Source organism: Myotis lucifugus, unplaced genomic scaffold (genome assembly GCF_000147115.1).
Source record: "Myotis lucifugus unplaced genomic scaffold, Myoluc2.0 scaffold_7, whole genome shotgun sequence".
NCBI lineage: Eukaryota > Metazoa > Chordata > Mammalia > Chiroptera > Vespertilionidae > Myotis > Myotis lucifugus.
The window spans coordinates 6664796-6688066 of NW_005871055.1; the positions used below are offsets into that span (position 1 = coordinate 6664796).

General features: G+C 44.9%; 1 protein-coding gene across 1 annotated transcript in view; it reads right to left on the minus strand.

Moving 5' to 3' along the window:
- Positions 1-11218: 11218 nt before the first annotated feature.
- The window catches only part of SIAH3 (siah E3 ubiquitin protein ligase family member 3), a 77157-nt gene continuing 65104 nt past the window's right edge, over positions 11219-23271 (minus strand). Inside the window, exon 2 of the mRNA XM_006083531.3 lies at positions 11219-16393. Coding sequence (XP_006083593.1) covers positions 15725-16393 — 669 coding nt within the window. The 3' untranslated portion in view covers positions 11219-15724. The remainder of the gene's footprint in view (positions 16394-23271) is intronic.

Genomic DNA, 23271 nt, shown 5'->3' on the forward strand with positions numbered 1-23271 from the left:
CTTGGACAAAAATTTTAAAAAAAAATGTGATTTTTTGTAAAGGGTCATCTGCATGGCACCAGGATAGAAACTGGAGAGCATTATGCTAAGTGAAATAAGCCAGTCAATGAAGGAAAAATACCACATGATCTCACTCATTCATGGATAATAAAGACCACTATAAACTTATGAACAATAATAGATACAGAGGCAGAGCTGCCTCAAACAGATTGTCAAACTGCAGCGGGAAGGCCGGGGAGGGTTGGAGGGCAGGAGGGAGGGGGGTAAGAGATCAACCGAAGGACTTGTATGCATGCATATAAGCATAACCAATGGACATAAGACACTGGGGGGTAGGGGAGGCCAGGGGATTGTCAAGGGTGGGGGAAAAAAAAGGACACATATGTAATACCCTTTGTAATACTTTAAGCAATAAAAAAATTAAAAAAAAAGAAACACATGTAGTGTTGAATCATGAGATTAAAATACTTAGAGGCTGATATTCAGAGCTCACTCAAAGGCACCACAGACCCTGAGCCCCTCCCTCTGAGCCTGCTGTAGAAAAATTTATCTAATTCTATTTTACATCTCTGACCTGCTGGGCTTATTACCTTGATTTTCTCCCATTCACCCAATTGTTTAGTACAACTGAATCAAAATGACATTTTGATAATAAACTCCATGATGGGGCCAGTTTTCAAATTTGGTATCTTTTTCCCTAATCTGGTTTTCATTGATCCCGAGAGTTGTTGGAACAGCGGTGGCTCTTTTACAATTCCCAGGCAGGGACTGAAAACTCTCTTTGTACAGAGATGGCTTAGATTTCTCCATGGCTTCCTCTCCTGCAACAGCTCAGGGAGCGTAAATGGGCTGTTGGGGGGTGGGGTGTGTGTGGAATGGATACATTTTGTAATTTCAAAGCAAGCAAACAAAATAGATCCTTCAGAATGGTTTTATTTTCTGTGGTGACATGGTGGGGGGCACACAATCTCCTCCTCTTCCTTAACCTGAGTCTGTAGCCTTTTGAATTACCTCATCACTAGCAGAAAATAGGATTTCTCACCTACAGATGGTGAAGAGAGAAGAGTCTAGCTTGAACATTAGGTAGAAATTACTTGTCAAGTTTGATCAATTCAGAGAAAATCCAAATCCCCTTTGAAAAGACACAGTTGATATGTGAAGATTAGTGGGGATGTCCTTATAGATCCATTGTTTGGCTAAATTGTCTGCATATGCAGCGTGTATGCTAAATGAATGATACATTTGCATCTAAATGGCCCATAAATAATTTGATTCTGCTGCAGACAGGGTAATCAACAAGCCCCCTCCCCACAGTTGGACTGGTGAGATGTGTGTGAGTGCAGACTCCTTTCCTATCGCTTTGCCTGCTATTATTTGACAAGGCACTGGGGAAAGAGTGCATGAATCTATTAACGAGAACCAATCTCCATTATAAGCTGAGATTTGAGTGAGTTGCAGAGAAATCTTTCAAAATGTGCAGCTTTTGGCCTCCAGCTCTCTGGGCAAAAATTTAAAAAAAGAAATTAGAAATCAGAGTTGCTGCCACCATAGCAAGTCTGCTTTATAGATTGGGGACAGTGTGAGGCCTTAATTACCATCTGCTTGCTGCTTTTTATGAGCACGTTGTGTCTACGCCTTCCATCCAGCACCTAGGTATTTATAGCACACATGTGGACGGGGCCCATGATCTACGTTTGAGTTGATACTCTGAAGACTTTAGCTACTCAGTGGGCACACCCCCGTATTAGGATCACAGTGATCTTCACCTCCATGACCAAGCTGATGAGTTCCAGCGCTTAATTTGGAAGGCAGGGAGCTTAGTGATGGCATGAATAGTTTCCAGTTTCCATTTGCAGTTATGTCATGCTTGTTATGTCAAAACTGTGATTTTTTATGGCCTCCTTTCATGAGATTTGTGAGGTTCCGTTCTTTTAAAGGGTCCAAGGGAATGGTATACCTTGATTTAAGAAAGCTCAATCTATTAAATCCAGCTTCATCTGAAAGAAATGTAGAAGGACTATTATTCACTTTGCAAAAGGGTTCACAATAGGATTCTTAAAGTAATATATAGTATAAGTGGCACTTAGAATGTGATTTAGTTCTTTTTTTCAGGAATGGGTCTATTGGCAAAATGCAGTCTACTTAAAGGGTTTTGTTCCTGCTTCAGAATATTCACTGCTTATTCCCTAGCCCATACCAGCATGGGTACAACCCAGAACTCAGATGATAACCCTAGTGCTGCCTGCATTGAATCCCCAGTTTTGTTCCTGGGACTCTAAACCTCTTATTCTTTACTATGACAGGTAGCATAACTTGGCTTGCTTAGCTCTGGCTCGATGCCCTTTCAGTTTGCCTTCCTGAGCAAAGAGCCTGAAAGCTAAGACTATATTTTCATTTTCTCTATCTTTTTGGACTTATCATGTGATTTAGAGGTTTGATCTTCTGGCAAGCATGGTGACTGGGGCGGGGTGGGGGCGGGGAGGAAATACCATTCCTTCTACCCTTCTGAGTTCTTAGCTAGGAACCCTGTAATAAAAGACAGATTAACAAGAGAAAAACAAACAGAAGCTTATTAACCTATACCTTATGCATGCATGGGAGATGCCCAGGAAAAAATGAGTAACTCTGTAAGGTGGCTTAGAATTCAGGATTAAATAAAACAGGACAAGGGATATAGGCCTCCTAGTGTTACCAGGGAGACAACAAGACCTCAGTTCTTGTCTTATTGAAGCTAAGATTTCAATCAAGACACAAAGTGTAGCAAAGTAAGAAAGAATTTATTGACCGAAGCAAAAACACACTTAGGACAGAGAAATAAGGAAGGGCATAGAAGAAGCAACAGGAAAGCCTAGGCTGGGCTGCTTTGGCTCACTGGGAAGTCAGAGAAAAGGGGACCTTGGAGACAGGGTCAGGGGGCTAGCCCGGGACAAGCTGCCACTGCCCATTGCTCCCCTGGTTGCAAGTCTTGTGGGGTCCCTTTGAGGGAAGGAGAGGGGGAAGGGGGTGGCGTGGACATGCTCCTCTGGGGGAGAGTGCTCGCTGGGTCCTTCATCCTGAGCATATTTATCTCTCTCTTATAGGTGGAAATCTTAGGGGAGGTCTGAGGGGAGGGGGGGTCATTAGTTTCCTAGGTGTGCTTTTTCAGGGTCATGGTCTCCACTGATGGGTCAGCTCCAGGGCAGAGGGTCTTCAGTCAATGCAGCTGGTCCCGAGGCAGCCACAGCATCACTTGTCTGGTTTTGCTGCTTTTCTGGGTCTAGAGTTGAAACACAACTAAGGCCTAGATGTTAAATTTAGGGAGGAAAAAGTCAGGGGGTCCAAACTGCATGACCAGCGATATGCTAGGGGAGGATAAGTTACCCTGGAGGCGAGGTTCTTTTTCCCCCCAGTTTTGCCCCTTGCTAGGCATCTAGGTCTTTTTGCCCTGGTGAGTGTCTGTACCTGGCCCATGGTCCTTGCTCTGCTCATGTCTAACTGCCTGTAACACTAGAAGAGAGTAAATGATTTTAAGGAAAGGTGAATGGGTCCTTAGAGGAATAGATGGGAGGTAGTATAGTTTGTGACAAATTTTGTCTGGGTGTTGTGTCAACTTATAGTCTCCTCTCCCCTGACGAGTCAATCTTCTCTGGTTGATGAAATTGCCAGGGAGGGGGTCTATGACAGTTGAGTTCTTTCTGGAGGGTCAGTCTTTAGGCAGATAAGGGGAGTTCAGAGAAAACTTCTCTGCATTTGCTGATTTTTAAGTGCCTACCGCTCAACACAATCAATATACCAAAGGGGCATATTTTGGGGTGGCATGCCCTGCTACCCTTCCCTCTTCTGAGGCAGCTGGGGCAGAGTTTTTGACCCTAGTGTGTGGTCCCTAGTGTCAAGGTTCTGAGCAGCAGATGGCAGCAGCAGTGGCATCTCTGCTACAAGAATTCTGTGCTGTAGCTGGGTGTTGTCCCTGGCTGCTCTGTCCCTGACTGTGGGACTCTCTGGCCCTCCTGTGAACTTCCTAATTTATTTTTTTGCTCCAACTAACTAAAGTGGATTTTATTGTCCACAACTAAAAGTCTTTTTTTAAATATATTTTATTGATTTTTACAGAGAGGAAGGGAGAGGGATAGAGAGTTAGAAACATCGATGAGAGAGAAACATCAATCAGCTGCCTCCTGCACACACCCCACTGGGGATGTGCCCGCAACCAAGGTACATGCCCTTGACTGGAATCGAACCTGGGACCGTTGAGTCCGCAGGCCGACACTCTATTCACTGAGCCAAACCGGTTAGGGCCACAACTGAAAGTCTTAACTGGACTACTCTCTTCCCGTGTGTCCTGTGGGGTTCACACTCAGGACACCTGTTTACAGCTGTGCAGATTGCACTGCACAGCGACAGATGGAACCGCCCACACGGGCTGAATACTCTTCCTTACCGACTGCTGTCCTCCAAAGGCTGCTTTCTGTCCCTAAGCTCTGCTGCTTCCACTGCCTTAGTTCAGGCCTCACTCACAGCTTATGCCGTAGCCACCCAGGTATGAAAAGAGAATTTTCTACAAAGATCAGAATGCTTTCAGCCCACACGACCTTCTCCAAGAAATTAAAACACATTTAGGCTATATTTTCTTCTGTCTAGACATTTAGAAAAAAATTTCCAGGGGCTATATGTTATAATCATGTGTTCTATTTTCTATATTTTATGATGCTTTGACAACTTGAGATCCTGAGCAACTCTGCCCCTTCCAAGCTTAGCTAGTTAGTTCCTAGAGATTGCAAACAACTTGCTGTGAGAATGCCTTCCATATGCAAACCAGCCAATCCTGAATTCACATCCCAAACTTCCTCCCTTTATGGGCTCCTGAAGTCCAGAACACCATCCCTTGCCCTGAATCACCACAGGGCCCGGTGTGGGACAAATTAGAGGCCATCCTTGTGGCCCAGAGCCACTGAAATCATTCCAATACTCAATATGAAACCTGCTCAACTGCTTACCCCATCTGCCTCACCCATTCCTTCCCATGAAAAACCCACAATAAAAGCTTTTCCCACTGATGTTTCCCCTTACTCCTCCTGCCTCCTGATCACACAGCTTATCCTCCCTCCTCTGGGAATTGTAAGTAATAAACTTTTCTTTCAAAGGCAGTTGTCTTTGTGTCTCTTGACTTGATTAGATCAAATTCTGGGTACATCTTAAAACAACGAGAAAGAAGATATTTGAGCAGCACCTTGTAGTGTCATATTCCAAAATCTTTTTTCTCCAGAGATGAACTGGATTTCCCAAGACAGAACCCTTGTATTTTGACTGCTTTCTGCTTCAGGGAAGTTACTTACAGAATTCTCCACCTATGCACTCCCCCTCAGTATTGTAATGAAGCCTTAATCACGACATTATGGACAGGTCACTGACTCTCACACTCAAAGTCCCCTTCACCATTGGTTCAGAGAACGTAAGAGCTATCATGAGTAAGGCTCTCTACGGCCTTCTAGAATCGCCACCTCTTCTAGAATCTTGGAGGTGAATACATGGATTAAAATTCTAACAGGACTCTAACTTCATTCTTCTATTTGGGAGAAAGCTCAAATTGCCTGTATAGTTTATTGTTACTCTACCGAGTTCTTAAACAATTATGGAATTTCAGAATTATAAAGAACCCTGGGAATTACCTAATTTGGATATTTCCTTTTATTCTTTTCATTGTTCCCTGCTTCTTCATCTAATTCTCTTCCCCTTGAATGAATCGCTTCTACCATTTCTGACATTTGATCATCTCATCGCATCTGTGTGAATGTTAATTGTTGTGAGTTTTAGTGCAGGAATTGACAAAATATAGCCTGTGGTACAAATCCAGTCTGCTGCCTGTTTTTGTAAATAAAGTTTTATTGAAACACAGTCACAGTCATTTATTTAGGTATTGTCTATGGGTGTTTTCAAACTACAGTGGCAGAATTAAATAGTTGCGATAGAGGGCATATGGTCTGCAAAGCCCAAATATTTATTATTTACTAATTAATATTTATATATAGATACTGGCAATTCTTTTAGCAGATAACATGGGCTGGTAGTCTTGGATATTATTTACAAGTTCTTCAGGAACAATCTCAGGTTTTTTCTCTATGACGCATTCTTCTCTTATTTAATCATCACCCAAGGATATGTTTTTATTGATTTTAGAGAGGAAGGGAGATGGAGGGAGGGAAGGAGGTAAGGAGAGAAGGAGGGAGGGAGGGAGGGAGAGAGAGAGAGAGAGAAAGAGAGAGAGAGAAACATCAATGTGAGAGAAAAACATTGTTCAGTTGCTTCCTGTATGTGCCCTGCCTGAGGATCGAACCTGCAACCTAGGTATGTGTCCTGACCCAGAATCGAGCCTGTCACCTTTCTGTGTGCAGGACAACGCTCCAAGCAACTGAGCCACCTGGACAGGGCTATGAAGTATTTAATTCCTATATCAGCTGACATCAAGTTCTTCATCAAACCATGTCAGTTAATCATTTTTTAAACTCTGTATTATGTAAGACTGTATTATATAACGCTGTATTACATAAACTTTAATCCTGATGCTATGAAGATTGTCGTTGGTAGACAATTGTCCATGGATCTCTCATGTGTCTATACATATAGGCATGAACAACCCAATTTGCTTCAGAACTATCTTTTCAGGAATGTTAATATAAGCATGGAGACTGAGACTCATTTTAGAGCAAATTTATTTACATTTCTGGATAGTAAAGATAGAGGTATTCCCTTCTCAGAAAGATTGGCTTACAATCCAGGGTTAAAATAACCCAAAACACTCCCTCTCCCTAGAGAAGATGGTAAGCAACCTCATATCATTCTCCTAATCTCCTTCAATGCAACACCTACTTTGTGCACACGCAATGCCTTGCCCTCATTATATCATCCTATTAGAATCGGGGCTCAGGGAACCTGCGCCAAAATGTTCTTATTGCTGTAAATACTAAGCTAAGTACATCTGGGCTCATTGTTTTCTTACTGGCCAAGTCCAACTTCAGCTACTGGGCTGCTGCGTGGGAACTGCTGAGTGCTTGACAGTTTCTTGATGCCGATGTGAGTACATTTGTTTGTCTCCTTGAGTTCACTGAGAAATTCCTGAGGGGAAGGGACCTGGTCTCCTCTCGGCTTTGTGTTCTTCAGCAACCCCAACATATAGTGGGCATGCAAGAAAACATTGTTACTCAAGATAAAGGCACCCAGACATCCTTCCTGAAGCATTCTTCTCGGTGGAACACAGAGACTTGGGACTATTTCTAAATTGCCTTGACCACCTTCTGCCTAAGTGCCTCGGAGACTCTGGGATCTAAAGCTATTTTGGTCTTGTTTTAAAGCAGAGGCAAGTTCCAGCCAAACATTGTCCACCCATAAAACAGGCCCAGCATGGGTGTGGCCGTGGGGCCTAAGGAACATGATCCCACCAACCCTGTGACCAGAGGGAATTAGACATATTCTTGGTTCCCCAGGTTGGGGGCAGTTAGAAAGGGGGAACCCTCCCTCCTGAGTGATTGCTGTGGGAATCAACCTGCACCCATAATAACATGAATGCACTTTGCTCTGGCCAGTGTGGTTTAGTTGGTTGGAGTGTCCCATACACCAGAAGGTGGCGGGTTCAATTCCGGCTCAGGGCACATACCCAGGTAGTGGGTTAGATCCCCATTCTGGGGCATGAGGGAGGCAACCAGTCAATGTTTCTCTCTCTCTTTCCTTCTCTCCCCCTTCCTCTCTTTAAAATAAAAATAAATGAATGTACTTTATGGACTCTTGCCTCCTAGGTTTGCCAGATTTAGCAAATACAGGACACCCAGTTCCATTTGAATTTCAGGCAAACAAGAAATACTTTTGTAGTATAACTATGTCCCAAATTTTTCACAAGATACCTGTATGCTAAACATTTTTTGTTGTTGTTGTTTATCTGAAATTCAAATTGAATAGGCCTGTTCTCTACTTTCTCCCCTCCAGGGCCCATTCCCCAGCTGAGTCTGACCCACAGGGTGTGGCCTCTTCTCTAAACCAGCCCCAGCAGAAAGGGCTTTTCTGATTCCTCTTTTCTACAGTATCTTTAGTCAGGGCAGAGCTGGATGTTTAGGAACTGGACGCAGACTTTCAGGAGACCTTGTTTGAGTTTCGCTGATGGGCCTAGACCTTCTGTCATGGTTTGCAGGAAGCAGGACGAGATAGGTGGTGAGCTCACCTTTTAAATTATCTGAAAGCATTTTGATGCATTGGGGTGCTTAATGTCCTGTTTATTTGTGTTTCATTTTCAAATCTGCAATTCCCAAAATTGTATGTCAAGTAAGATATAAAAATCAAGAAATGTCCACCCCCTGTGTGTTAATGAAACTGGAATTGGAACCCAAGCAGAGGCAGAGAGAATAGAAAATTCAATGATTTCCTAGCTGGGTGGTAATCTGTGCTCCCACTTTGATCCTTAGCAGCTGCTCTTCCCGCCTGCCCCTTGCAGAGGGTGTGCAGAGTATATCTTGTCTACCTCCAGGCTGATAAGAAACTAGTTTAGTGATTTCCTTCTCTCTCACCCAGTAGGCAAGGCTTACGTGGGGCTTAGCTCTGAGCTGCTGGGAAAGCTGCCTGATAGTTCACAGTCCCCACTGAGGGCCCTAAAACATGCTGCCCGCTCAGCCATTCTGGGGAGATTTTCAGGGAAATAAATGCCTCCCTGGGGATTTGGTAGGTAACTCCCTGTCGGGGCTGGGGGCAGAGATTGAAAAATGAATTATCATCCCCACCTGGCAAGGATTTGCAGGATGAGCCCCTTCTGTACTCACAGGGAAGACTTATGCAGTCTCTTCAGCCGCACCAGGCTGCAGGCTTGTCACTGTGTGGCACTTAGCAGTGGGGAGCATTCCCCAGGGGCCTCCGTCAGCCAGCCCTGGTCCTGGGTGGTATCTGCCCACCGCTGCCCTCCAGCCCCAAATGAGGAGGAAGAGTTCTCTCTACCGCTTGTTTGTAGGAAACTCCTGCTCAGCTCACCTCTGCTATCCTTTGGGAACTCCATTTCCCGCTCCATCAGAATGTGACTGTGGCCACTTCCCTCACCTCCTTTCCCGCCTTCCTCCTTCTTGCAGAAGGATCAGCTCTCTTCTTCAGGTGACTTTATCTGCTCCTTTGTTTTCTGTGATCCCTTTTCTCACCAGTGTGTTCAGCTCTGGGTCTGAGAATCTAATGGTCAGCCAAACACCCACAGCAGAATCCCATGGGGAGAGTGTTAAAAATCAGAATCCTGATTCTACCCCAGATCTCCTGAATCAGAATCTCTGGTTCTGGGGCCCAGAAATCGAGTTCTCCAGATAATGCTTAAATACACTAACGTCTGGGAACTGAAACTCTAGATTTCAAAGTGGAGCCTGGACTTGGCCGCCCTCCCCTGCCGAACTTCGGGAGGTCAGTTTCTCCCTCCCTCCCGTGGAGTCTCTCTCTAGCACTGGCAACCTCACTGCACATCTTTGCGGGTATTTTGAAGGGAAGGGCAAATATCTGAGACACTGTGGGGTTCAGAATTGTCCCCAAAGAGGACATGGCCTGAAAACTAACCTGGCTCATGAATATTCATGCTGGCCATTCGGTCAGTTTTGATCGCTCAGATCAATTCAAGACATTCTCTGTAAGCCTTTGTGAGAGCAGGAAACAGGCCGGGGAATAAGAAGGTAGGGAAGAAGATAGAGGTTAAAAGGAATTGACAGGCAATAGGATTAGAACTCTTGCTCAATCCTGATCTTGCCAGTAAGTAACAGTAGCCTGAAATTAAAGAATTAAACCATGAAGGCTCCCTTGACAACTGATCTGATAGGCCTAGAAGTAAATTTCAGAGACACTGTCATCTGGAAGAGGCAGGGGACAGCTGAGATAAGGGGCACAGGGAGGAAGGGGGGCTGGGAGTGATGGCCTGTTTCTTTCTTTGCAATCCAGTGGTTCGCACCATATGCTGAAAGAGTATTGGGAGCAAATTAGTTGCTAGGGCTTTTATTCACCTCCAGTAGCACTTTCTTTCCTACATCCAATTATAACTTTAAAATGGAGGCAAAGTGAAAAGGGGAGGGAGATAATGAAACATAAGTCAAATGTGGCAGCTGGCAAATCTCTGATAATTGTACTCTCCCTTGTAGCATTTCATTTCTATTCTCTCATATTGCACAGTAGCCTATGGGGAGGGGGAAAAAAGCAACAATAACATAGAGCCACTCTGAAGGGTTCAAGGAAACAATATCAAATGCAATTTAATGACATTTCTCATGGGAGACAGGGTAGAGATAAAGTAGTATTCTCAGTTTGTTTCTTCTTGTCTTTAACATCATAAGAAAGTCTAGAAAATTAAATATACATCAATTTAGGTTAAGTAAAATGATTCTTGATTACCTTTCTCTTCCTTATCTCAATAACTTTAAAAAAAGGTTAAAAAGGGGAGAGGAGTATTTATAGACTAGCACACAAGGCAAAATATTTCCACACAATATTGGAAAAGACAAACTAACCCACGCAGGCAACCCATGTGATAACCTGCTTTGGGGGAAAAAAATCAATGCTTATCTGCAACAGGTCTCTTGGACCTCTTTTCATTGTTTGTCTTGACTGGCCATTCTCCAGTTTAACACAATGGAGAACTCACCAATTCTTGAAGGAAATGTTTCGAACAAATAATCTGAAGGTTTAACAATCCACTAGGTGACTCTGCTCTTACTCTTGATGCTATTTATAGCTGAACTTCAATATATTTACAGCTGAACTTTAATCAGAGCATAATTCTTTGATGTCTAGTCCACAGTCCCTTTCCCTTCCACCAGAAATTGGATCCAAGTGGAAGCTTCAACAAGCCTCACCTCTTCCCTCCCTTACATTGAAACCACTGGGATCAGAGTAACTGATTCACTATTGAGCTTGGAGATTCTGCCTGTTTCAAGGCACTCAGGCTGCAGTTTCCTGTGACTTTTATCCTAGTGGGAACCATGCCCTTAATTTAGAAAGAGTATTGCTCTGGGCTATGGACTATGAACAGGGTCCTTTTTGGGTTGCAATGAAGTGAAGCAGCCAGAGTAGAAAGGTAAGCTGCTGTGCTCTGTTCTTCATGGGACTCATTTCTTGATTCATTCCCTTTCCTGTCTCTCAGCTTGGTGCTTTGTAAGGGTCCTATTTTGGTGGTTCCATATTTTAGGTGATGTTTGAAACCACTGCTCACTTTGCCCTTCTCAGGTGTTGGATATTTTTAAATCTCTAATTTAAAAATATTTCTTTAGATTGTGTTTTGGTCTACATGTAGAGATAAGAAAGATGACCTATAAGAACAAGTAACAGGAGATACCAGTGTTGTAGAGTCTGGTTTTACTTTTTGGATTGGGATGGCCAATAGGCTGGTTTGTGGGGCCATGATATTTCTGTGAAAGTCATTGAATAAAACTTCCCACACTAACAGCAATAAAGAAGGGTCTGGAATAGGGCAGGGAATGCTCTTGAAGCAACTTAGAAGCCTCAGTCTCTTCGGTAGAACAGTTTGTATTTTCCCAATAATTTTCTGTTTCACTGCCTTTCCTGTCAACTGTGCCCCTGTCAGTGTGGCCACCAGGATCTTGCTTCATCATTTAAAGTCCTGTGTATATCAGAGTTGTCTAGGTAGTGGTGTGCTGGTTACTGTTTAAAGACTATATCTCTGAGAGGTAAAAGCCTAGTTAAAAACACTTGCCAATTTCCATGGTATAAATACTACCCCCAAGGTCAATTTCAAGCCATGTCACTAAATGTGGAGTTGGGAGATGTGCTGTAGGACATCATTATATAGTGTGCTCACCATATAGTTATGATAGATGGAAATAACCTCTAGAGCACAGAAAATAAAAAGTAGTGAAATAATTAGGAAGTGGAGAGTTTTGAGTATTATCTTTGTTTAATAACTTATTTAATTGCAAATTTATACAATTTAATTTTTAATAATGGCTGTGTTTAACATTTGTCTCATAAACATCTTTTAAAAATTTAACAGCTGGTATACAAGCCACCTTTAGCACACCACTCTGTCTTGGGCTGGGGAAAAAGGGAGAAAAAGGAGAAATAAAAGGGCACATTTAGTATTAAAGTACAAAAGGCCTCTGTGCCATTCAGACTTTAAGATCCTTCTTAGCCTTGGTCCATGAATTCATTGAAATGACATAGTTGGTATTGGTCAGAAGCCTGGACATTGGAGCTAGACGTACTGGGATTCAGGCTCAGCTCTACCATTTGTTAGCTTTGCAATCTTAAACAAGTGTCTAACCTCTCTTAGCTTAAGTTTCTTGTGGGTACAATAATGTACTTGCTTCATAAGGTTGTTATGGGAATTAAATGAGATAATAATATACTCTAAGTAGTTAGCCCACTGGGTCACATAGTAAACCCTCAATAAATGGTAGCCATGAGTATTACTATTATTATTAACCTGATCTATTTCTAAACTGTCTACAGTACTTGCAATGATAGGATCTGTCTCAGGTGCAAGATCACACAGAGATTGATTTTTAAAGACAATCTTCTTTGTGTAGCCTGACCTTCATTTCTGCAACAACCATTTATGTAGGGTCAGCTGCAGGGGCAGAAGTGTCCTTCTCTCCACACCTCCTGAAATAATTGCCCTCACAGGTGCCTAAAGTTCAAATACTGGTGACTCACTTCTTGCTGTTAAATGCTGCCTTCTCCCCAGGCCTGCTTTTAAAATGCAAATACTCCTGGGTGCATCATTAAGGCAGCACCTGAATGGAATGGAATGAGGCAACCAGTTCCCAGGGCTCTGGGAGTCTAAGAATGAGGAGCCTGGAGTGGGTGATCAGATACATGAGGGTTCCCACACCTCAAACGCCCTTCCATCCTCCCCTCTCCCCCACTTCCAAGTTGACCAGTTCTTCAAGCTGAGATGCCTCTAAAAGCAAATCTGTCTGTCTGCTTCCCCAAGTATCCCAGGACCAAGACCCAATTGACCCTCAGGCCCACATCCCACTGATGAGGTGGGAACATTGCTGAATATTTTGGGTCAGACTTCCTATTGAAGGAACACCAAGTTTGCTGTTGATTTACCGGGTTCTAGTCATGGTCCCAACCACTTGATATGCGACTTTGGAAAGGTCATTTAATGTCTCTGAACCTTTTATTTATTTATTTATTTATTTTTTAGCATACTGAAGATACTAATGAGGATTAACCTGAGACTGAAATGAGGGAGCCCTTTATGACTGTAAAGCTCAACACAATGTGCTTTGTTGGTACCAATCTCTGTCCCTATTCTTGGAACAAATCTCTTGTCTCTGTCATTGTTTTCAGTTGGCTCCTTTAGCTTCCATTCTTCACATGTGGATATGGAGAGCAGGCCTTCTTGACAGCACCATAGATGGATGAAAATAACGCATTTCTACCCTTTATGCTAAAAGTTTCTAGTAATCAAAAATACCGGTTCCTAGCTAGGATCACTTATTCATAATACAGTCTTGTGAGCAATAGCAATAATGTGAAGTTATTCCCATTTGGCTCAGGTAACTTGGCACAACAAGAAGGCAGAGGTAATGTTTGCAGGAGTCCTAAGGCTCCATGAACACTAATTATGCTCTAATTGAGGTTTTGTTTGTTCATTTATCTGGGCACCTGTGATGCTACACAAATGCTATAAAAGCAGTTGAGTAGCAGAAACTGGGGAGGAACTGTGGCTTCCAGAGGGAGAAGACTTGCAGCCAAGGAGGTCTTAGGTTCCAGGCGAGGGCCTGGGAAAAAGCAAGGAGCCAGGTGAGCCAGTCTCTCCAGTGCTGATCAACTGGCCCCAGTTTGCTTCCATTCTTGACCATCTGTATGATCTGAGGGGGGCACTGGTGCCTTGGTAGGATGTTCTGACTAAGCTAAGAGAAAGGAGGTTGTAATCTGATGCTTATCTCAGTCAGTGACACAATATTTATTGGTCCCCTTACGGCTCTAAAAGAAGGAAACCTCAGCCCCAGGGTCCTCGCAATCACTGTGTGACTAGAGGGGCTTTGTGATTAAATCTTCTGTTGACTGGCACCACCCTTCAGGTGCTTGCAGTGTGGGTTGGTGAGACAGATCGCTAGAGGATTACCTGGTCATTAAGGGAAGGGCATTGTATTTCAGGGCTGATTATTTTTGGTGGGGAAAAGATTGCTGGTGACCAGCCAGGGCAAGCTGCCTGAAACTAAGTACTCACTTGGAGGCCTGCCAGGATCCAGCCAAGGGGTTGGGGTGAGGGAGTGAAGCACTGGTTGGCGAAAGGCCCACTAGGTTCTGATGAGCATTGTGTGGGGGTTGGGGCCATGCTTCTTCAGTGACTGGAGAGTGGCCAAGGGGAGCACAAAAATGACAAAAATAAGGGAGAAGAGGGCCTATGGGGAAAGATTACAGATATTCCACCTTGAACAGAAGAGACCAAGTTGGCTAAACATGCTATTTTCTTCAAACATATGAGAGATTTCAATAAGATGTTGACAAATTGTTCTAACAACCAAATAAGAGAAAGCCATCTACCTAGAGGCAACATGGATTTCAGTCACACTGCAGCAGGGTGCCGAATGCACACTTGACCAGTGATAACATCTGTGCACTGAATGGGGCCCTCGGAGCAATTTGGAAAGTAAGGAAAGGAAAGAGGACCCTCCCTGATGTATGAGGACCTGGGCCAGCCCTCCAGGTCCAAGGATCTGGGCACAGATGCCAAGCTCCTCGTATCTGATGGTGAGCTGTAGTTCTGGTTTATAAGGTTCCAAGAGCACAGGGGGTTCTTTGTGTGATAGAAAAGTGCTCCAAGCTAGTGAAAGGACTGATGGATTTTTAACTTGATAATAAAACACTCTGAGTAGAGAACACCCTCCCAGAGGTGGGAGATTAATTTTATCCGTGTTTTTTTCAGCTGCTTCTCTTTCCCCACATTTTGCCCATTTTATTTTACTACTTGCTCAGAGGAGGGCAAAAAGGTTTTCAAGAAAGCACCAGAAATATGAGGACTTTGATTCCAGAGCAGGAAAAGATGGCACAGGCCGGGAGCAAGCCCACAGCAGCCTGCCAAAGAGGGCTCAATGTCTGCCCCTCCCCTGAGCCCTGGGACCAACCAGAAGACTCATTGTGTGATGGCGCCTCCAGCCCTGGGCCCTGCCTGGCCTTCTGAGGAGACACCATCCCCTCACATCCAGCAGCACAGCTCTGACCCTGAGGTTGTGTCTGCTTGGTCTGAAATATATCTCTGAACTGGCCAGGTCCCTTCCCAACCTGCTGTTCTCACACACTTCAGAGTTAGCTCGCCCTGAAATAGACTGAAAAGAGAAGGAAGAAATGGTTTGGATACCAAGTCTCTTTTCAACCCCAACAGTCTGCTTCGTGGTCTCGGTGAATTTTGCTCATTTTGGAAGCCATGGAGAAGGGAATTGGGGGGTGATAATAATCATTCTGATTGAATTAATTAAAAATGTTCTGTAAAACTATTCCAACTAATCAGGACAAACATTTCACCAAGATCTTGAATCACAGGATGTTTACATAATATAATGCCCAAGGCAGACAAATACTAGATACCCCTAAGCACTGAGACAAAAAAAAAAAAGAAAGAAGGAAGGGAGGGAGGGAGGAAGGGAAGGAAGAAAGGGAGGGTGGTGAAGGAAGAAGAATAAAAAGGAGTGTGGAGTCCTGCAATCTGGAGATCCGAAGGGCACAAGCAGAGTTTCTTGGAGGAGGGTGGCTGTGTGTGAGCCTCCGGTGGCCTCTCACTTCACATCTCGGCTTCTGAGGAGCAGACCTCTGTCGCAGTGATAGCGATTCCGATGGCAAGGCTGCCGTTGTCGGAGAAGAGCTGCGCCAGCGAGGTGTTGAGGACGAGGCAGTCCCCATCAGTGATCACCGAGTCCACACACTCAAGGACGGACCTGGGGGTGGCCTCCCATTTGAGACGCCGATGGTTTCTGTTGAGCTCCAGGCGGTAGGTGAAGCAGTCGGCCTGGGTGGGGGTCCCAATCAGCATCATGGTGGCAAAGAACTGGGGGTGCCCTTCATGCCTCTCCTGTTTCCTGAGCACCAGCAGAAAGTGGTGGCCGAGGCAGGAGTGCATGATGATCCAGTCAGCCGGGGCCGGGAGGTGCATGTCCGTGGCCAGGAAGACGATCTCAGCTCCCTGCAGGATATCCACTCTGTGCGTCTGCCGCAGGTGGGGCACCACCACCTCCAAGTGGCCTTCCCACTGGCAGGAGAACAGGGGGCACAGGCAGGGCGTCACCTGGGGGGCACGCGGCTCTGCCTGCTGGTGGCGGAGGTGGTGAGGGTGGGCGTGGTGGCGGGGGTGGTGGTGGGCGTGGTGGTGGCGGTGGTGGTGGGTGAGGTGGTGATGGGGGCAGCCGCCTTGCTCTGGTGCACTCTGAGTGACGGCGCGACAGCTGGACACATACTGTAGGACAAAGAGAAGGATGTTAGTTGGGTGGTCAGTCTCCCAGCCTGGCTGAGACTCCCCTGGTGTTCGAAGTGTTACAAACAGAGACTCCAGTGCAGGGAGAGAAAACTTTATTTCTTAAAAAATGAGAACTGCTGGGCTGTTTTCCAAAGTGGCAGCACCATTTTACACTCCCATCAGCATGTAAGGGAATTCCAATGTCTCTGAATCCTTGCCAACACTTTTATTATCTGTTTTGACAAATATTTTGAGACAAAATTGTTTTGAATGTTTTGCCAAATTTAGATGCTGAAATATTGTAAGTCCTTTCTGTCATTTCATGTCAGTATAAAACCTAAATTTACCCAATTAAAAAATAGAAGGTCCTTCAAAAGATTCCTCCTACAAGAAGACATTTTCCAAATCTAATGGAACATTTTTAAAACTTTAAAAAGAAAAATGAGGGACACGGTGAATGCTTTGCGTGATTGAGATTCGGCAAACCCAGTCCAAAAAAATGCACTAGTTATGCCTTTCTGATTCTTTAATAAGATACTCAAACAAATAGGAAATTTTGTCTTGAACATGCAGTATGATGGTCATTTGTTGTAGAAAACAACAACAACAACAAAAAACACCTTTCTTTTTGCTTTTTTGATACTGTCGATATTTATGTGCAGGCACTGGAGGTCAATGGATTATTCCCCCCTATTTTATTATTGCTGGTATTTTTAAAACAAAATTTTGGCAAGTTCCCATTTGTCCTTCCAGTGCTGTCAGGGGTTGTGCTGTTTTGGGTGCCCTTCTCATGGATTCCCAGGTACCTGGTGGGACACAGAGCTGGTCCTATGCAACTGGGCAAGGTGCCCAGAGAGGAAGCCTCACCTGGGACCCCTGGGATCCCTGGGACTTTGCCCCCAGGCACACTTCTGCTCTGCTCCAGGCTCACTGCGGGGAGCAGCTTCCCAGACTCTCTCCACCAGGCAGCCTTCACCCTCAGGCTCTCCTAACCTTTTGTTCCTCATAGTATCGCCCCTCAAAATGCCCTTAAAAACACCGGGAGCTGTGACGGTACTTTTTGCTCAGGTCTGAGTAAACATTTATTGAGCACCTGCTATGGCCAGGCCCTGCGGGGCTAGGAGCACAGCCATGAGCAAAATAAACAGCATGTTTCTTGGTGTGGGTAGTGCAGACATTAGTGTGCATATGATAATTGTGGTTTTCACAAGGGTCCTCCCTGTGACACGAGGACTGTGATTCATATTTTTCAGGTGAAGAAACAGGCCTCCTGTAGTAATGTGCCTGGGGTTACAAAGCTGGTAATTGAAAGACAGATTCATTTTTCACACCTCCTAACTCTGAGCACAGCAGCATCCCCCACCCCTCCTCCAGCTCCCTCCTCCATTCCTTTAGTTCTTTTTTATTAACTTAATTAGCCTGCAGGACCTAGGCTGCTGAATGGAGGTGGCAGCTCTGCGGGTGGGGGGCTCCAAGTAGGAGGCTGTCACATGACTGCCTTTCCCTGGGCTGCCATGAGAGAGAGAGCGTCTTCTGCCCTCGTTCTCCAAGCTCTTTCTGCACTTCCGGTGCCTGTGGGCACTTGCCTCCTCACCGGGCTTTGGTGTGTAGAGGACGAGGGCACAGGTCTTTTTCACACTCACCACCACTGCTGCCCACGTTTGTCTCCCTGGACCCAGAGTGTGGAGAACAGCTGAGGCCTAGCTAGCTCCCCTTTCATTAGGGCATGCAGTGGGCACACACACACACACACACACACACACACACACACACACACGTGCTGGGATGGCCACCCCTGGTGTGGAGGTGACCTACAGGCAAGTGGGGCCGACTAGCTCTGCCTCCAGTTTTCACCCAGCTGCCAGTTTCTGCATCTTCCCGGGACAATGCTGCCAACCCAGAGAGTGAGCTACGGTGCTCCTGCCCTGTCCCTGGGGGGCAAGCTACTGCTGTTCACCAACCTGCATACCCACCAGGCCCAGGAAGGAACAGGCTGTGTCCAAGAATCCTCCTAACACTTACCCATTAGTGTTAAATATAGGGAAGGAAATAGTATGTAGCATTTACTAAGTGTTACTAACTGTGAAAAGTAGGTATTCTTTTTTGCATAATTATTTCATTTAATTTTTCATAGAAAAGACCAATTTCCTTTTTTAGAAAAAATAAAATTAAATCTGGCTTAGTTCTGCCAGATAGAGAAAGACAAATACCATATGATATCACTTACTAGTACATGTGGAAGCTAAAGAACAAAATAAATGAACAAACAAAATTGAAACAGACTTATAGATACAGAGAACAAACTGATGGATTCCAGAGGGGAGGGGTGTTAAGGGAGGAGTGTTGGGGGGGGGGGGGGTTGGGCAGGGTAAAATAAGGTGATGGGATTAAGAAGTACTAAATCGTTACAAAATAGGCCTGGGGATGTAAGGTAAAGAATAGGGAATATAGCCCTGGTCAATGTGGCTCAATTGGTTGAGCACTGTTGCATGCACTGAAAAGTTGCTGGTTCGATTCCCAGTCAGGGCACATGCCTGGGTGTGGGTTCGATCCCTGGTCAGGGTGCATACAGGAGGCAACCAATCAATGTTTCTCTCTCTCCCTCTCTCTTCTCTCTCTAAAATCAATTAAAAACATTAAAAAATAAATAAAGAATAGGGAATATAGTTAACAATCCTATCTAATAAAGAGGGAATATGCAAATTGACCGTCTCACCGTCACAAAGATGGTGGTGCCCATAGCCACAAGATGGAGGCACCCAGTTCCCTCAGCTCCGCCAGAGTCCCCCAGTCCTTTCAGCCCCGCCGGGGGGTGGCAGGCACATGGTGCGGCCAGATCTGCCTTCAGGCCCCCAGCCGCCTAGGGCAGGCCCGAGGTGCAGGCAAGCCTTGGATGTCGGCTGCCCAGCCACCCAGGGCCAGCCCAAAGCACAGGAAAGCCTTGGATGTCGGCTGCCCAGCCACCCAGGGCTGCAGCAGCAGAGGTGTGATGGGGGCGTTGCCTTCCCCTGATTGCCGGGTTACCTCCCACCCCTGAGGGCTCCCAGACTGTGAGAGGGGCAGGCTGGGCTGAGGGACTCCCCCTTCAGTGCATGAATTTTCATGCACTGGGCCTCTAGTATTGTAATAACTATTGATGGACCCAGGTGGGCACTTGAATTATCGGAGGGAACACTGTGTAACCTGTACCATCCATTTTCATCTCATGGCACACATAAACTAATTACTAAAATTCTGCAGCACACCAAAACATATATTTTTGCCGATCTAACAAAAATAAAATAGGCATAATTTTGATTCATTCATACTGGATGGCTAGTGTTGTGTTGGCTGTTGTCATTTTTTTAAAATTTGACAATGTAAGGAAAAAGAGGTCAGTACCCCTGACTAAATAGTTGCATGTTTTAAAAATTCTTGGGGCACACCGGTTGAACATTGCTGACATATATGAATGTCTATCTACTGTGTTGTACATCTAATGCTATTACAAAACAGTGTTGAATGTAAACTGTAATAAAAAATAAAATAATAAAAATAAATAAAAATCTGGCTTAGTTCCCACCTGCCTGCTGGTGGCATGTACCATTTAGTCAGTGGGTGAGGGTGGGGGTCAGAGGTTCCTCCTATTGGTTGTGATTGTATAAGCCCAGGGCTCACACACTCCATTAGTCAGGTGTGAGGGCCCCTCCCAGGTCCTTCCACCAGTTTCAGGCCCTGCAGAAGGTCTGGTCTTGGCTTCCCGTGGAAAGCCCCAAACGTAGCTTCCTCTCCCAGCCTCTGAGAGTCCCCTCTCTCTCACTTAGTCTTTACAAAAATCAGGAAAGAAACATATTGTGTTTGTCTTATTGATGAAGAAACTGATATACAGAGAGGTTGAGTCACATGACCAAGGTCACACAACTTATAAGGGGTGCAGCTGGAAATGGAGCCCAGATCAGTTAAAGATGATATAGATCATAGACCAGGAAGATCACAGCCTGAATATCAGTAGACTCCGGTTGTTGTTTTCTTTCACAGTTTACTTGTCCAGCAGTGTTGACTAAGTCAGTTTCCCCATCAGTAAAATATTTATCTCAAAGGGTTATTAGGGAATCAAATGAAATAATGCCTGTCAAACAGCTTTAAAACCACATCAAGTATTACATCAAGAGAGCATTTCCATATAGATGTGCTTTGGGTAAAGACTTGGCAGCCTTCTGCTTCAGTCCCTGCCTACTTGTGTCTATCCTGGTGAGCTGATCTTTTCCCCTGGGCAGTATTCTGGGCTGAGAACAGGCCAACATGAGGGTCTGGAGACCCCAACAGTGCACTAGACCCAGGGCCTCCTCTCCCCAAGCTGAGCCATGATGACAAACATTCTGAAATTCCCATCTCAGAAACAATCTCTGGGTGAATTATTTTCAGCATGTCCTTTTCCAGATCCCTTTTCCATCTTCTCCATCCTGTTCTGTGTAGCTAACCTTTGTGATGTGAAATCAAAGCAAGGAGGAGTGGGGAAGAAATACCTAGATCTCCCTTTTCCCCCAGCCTCCAAATTCTTGCCAGGGTTTCCCATTGGCAGAACCCAAGCAGAGCCCAGAGATGCACTCAGCAAGGGTCGGCTCCCTTTGGAAGTGGTGCTGGCTGAGGTGCCAGGTGAAGCGGGAATGCCCACCTGTTATGCAAATGTCTCCATTCCATCCTCTGTGATGTTTGCTGATCTGACTAAGCTTTCCCTCCTAGGCTGAGATTTGATGAGGCTGAGGGAAGAGGTGGGAAGGGTAGAATTCCTACCTACAATGCACTTGGCCATTCGACAAATGTGTATACACCACCTACCATTTACAACAGGCTGAGAATGCTGAGCAGAATAAGATCCTTGTCCCTGCCCCAGTAGCTCCATATAAGTATAAATCATAGAATAGAATACAAAAATGTAGGATGCAGTGGGGGCTCTGACTGAAAATGGGGGAGGTAGCTATTCCAGTCAGTGCAAAGTGACATTTACCCTGGGCAAAGCATGAGTGATGAATGCTCTAACAGAATAGGCAAAGGGTTTGCTGACAAGATGGATAGCGGGTTAGAAGGAGCTGGGTTTAAAAGAACATGGGATAGTTAAGAAAAGACAAGTTCCAAGTAGCTAGCAGATGGAGGGCCTGGTGGGGATGGAGAGGAGCTGGGCCATGGTGCTGGAGAGCAGTCGGACCATATTGCCCAAGACTTATAAGCTGAACTGAGGCACCAAGGTGGCACCCAGTCCTGGTAGAAGTCAGTAGGGGGGCCCAAGAGATACAACTTCATGCTTTAGGGAGCTCCTGCAGGCAGCCCAGCAGGGCCTGCTCTAAGCTGGTGCTCAGGATGGGGCCAGCCACTAAATCCCCACACTGGTTCAATCATTGGACCTTAGCAAAGGGCATTGCACCTAGGCTGTCCCATTGCTTCTGTTTGGCCTCAACTTCCACTAGCCTTTTCATTTTTTTTTTAATTGCTGCCCGGTAACAAAGCAGCAGGGGTGTAATCTAAAGTGACGGAAGTCAATGACTGTGCAAATAGAGCGAGACATTATAAACTCATGGAGAACTCTGTGCTTTCTGCACCCCAGGAAGATGCTAAGAATAAAACAGCCTTATTCTTCACTTCTTCCTGCTCCATTTTCTGATGCTAAATATGTTTCATTTAAATGATCTTTGGGTGAGTGAGGTCACAGGGCTGCTGGCAGGGAGAAGGAATTCTTTTAATTGGCAAAATGCTAATCGTTTTGGAAAGTGAATTCTAATCTTTCCATCTAGTACAGTGGGTGTGTGAGTAATTACTTTCCTTTACTAAACTGTTAGTGCAACATTAGTGATTACGCTAATTAAAATTAATGAACTCTTACAGGCTGATAAACCCCAGTCAGTCCACAGATGCCTTCCTTCCATTGGCTGTATTTAACTTTCCATTTGGAAGAAAGATCTTGAATTAACCTTTAGAACATTGTACAAAATTGGGTTTAAAAATGTTAGGCTTTATGGACTGCATATAATTCTTTCCCCAAGCATTAGTGAGACCATTTCCACTGAGGGTGTAATTGAATTTAAAAACACTTCCTTAATTTGATCAGCCACACTCCTACGGTTGGTAATGGCTATCCCTCCAAATCCTGGCATCCAAAGGTGAAATGTGCCCTGGAAAATCACGTGACCCTTTCTCCAGTGTCTGCTCCCAATACTTAGAGGTCAGCTTTGCCCTTCCACTTGTTTCCAGGAACATGGCCATGCTAATGCATTCCAGCTGAAGGAGGATTTTGTACCCAATGTCAAATAAAGGACATTTGTTCTGAGTTTGCTCGGGCCTTATTTGTGAGAGTTAATTAACTGGGGTTTTCAGTGCTGAGAGAAAGGGGAAAGGCAGTGATGCTATGGATGCATTTTACACACAGAGAGGAAGAGCAAGTGTGTGGGGTACCATTTCAGGGCCGAAAAGTGGGATAAAGTCAAGGCCTGAATCAAGTTGAGAATCAGGTCGACGGAGAATAATTGTAACTGCTCCCAGGCTCCACTTGGTAGTGCTAGAAAAATCCTCAGTGTTTCTGGGAAGGACAGCTAAGGCTGAAGGCCGAGTGTTGCTCACTCCACCTTCCTGGAGTGGACACAGTGAATAGGCCCCACCTCTCTTTCTCAAAACCTAAAGTGATTGTACGTGTGCCTACAAAACGCAGGAGGACTCCGAAAGGCTTCTAAACAGTTAAGAAATAAGTTAAGGTGAGAGAGAAAACAATGGCTTTTATCACCTGGGATAGAACATCCTCATTAGAAAGTGTATCTTGCACTCCTTTCTCTCAAACTTAGTTATACTTGGTTCACAGATGGATGAGGTCTTCATGTGGACAGCAAGAAGATATCTATAATTTTCTTTAA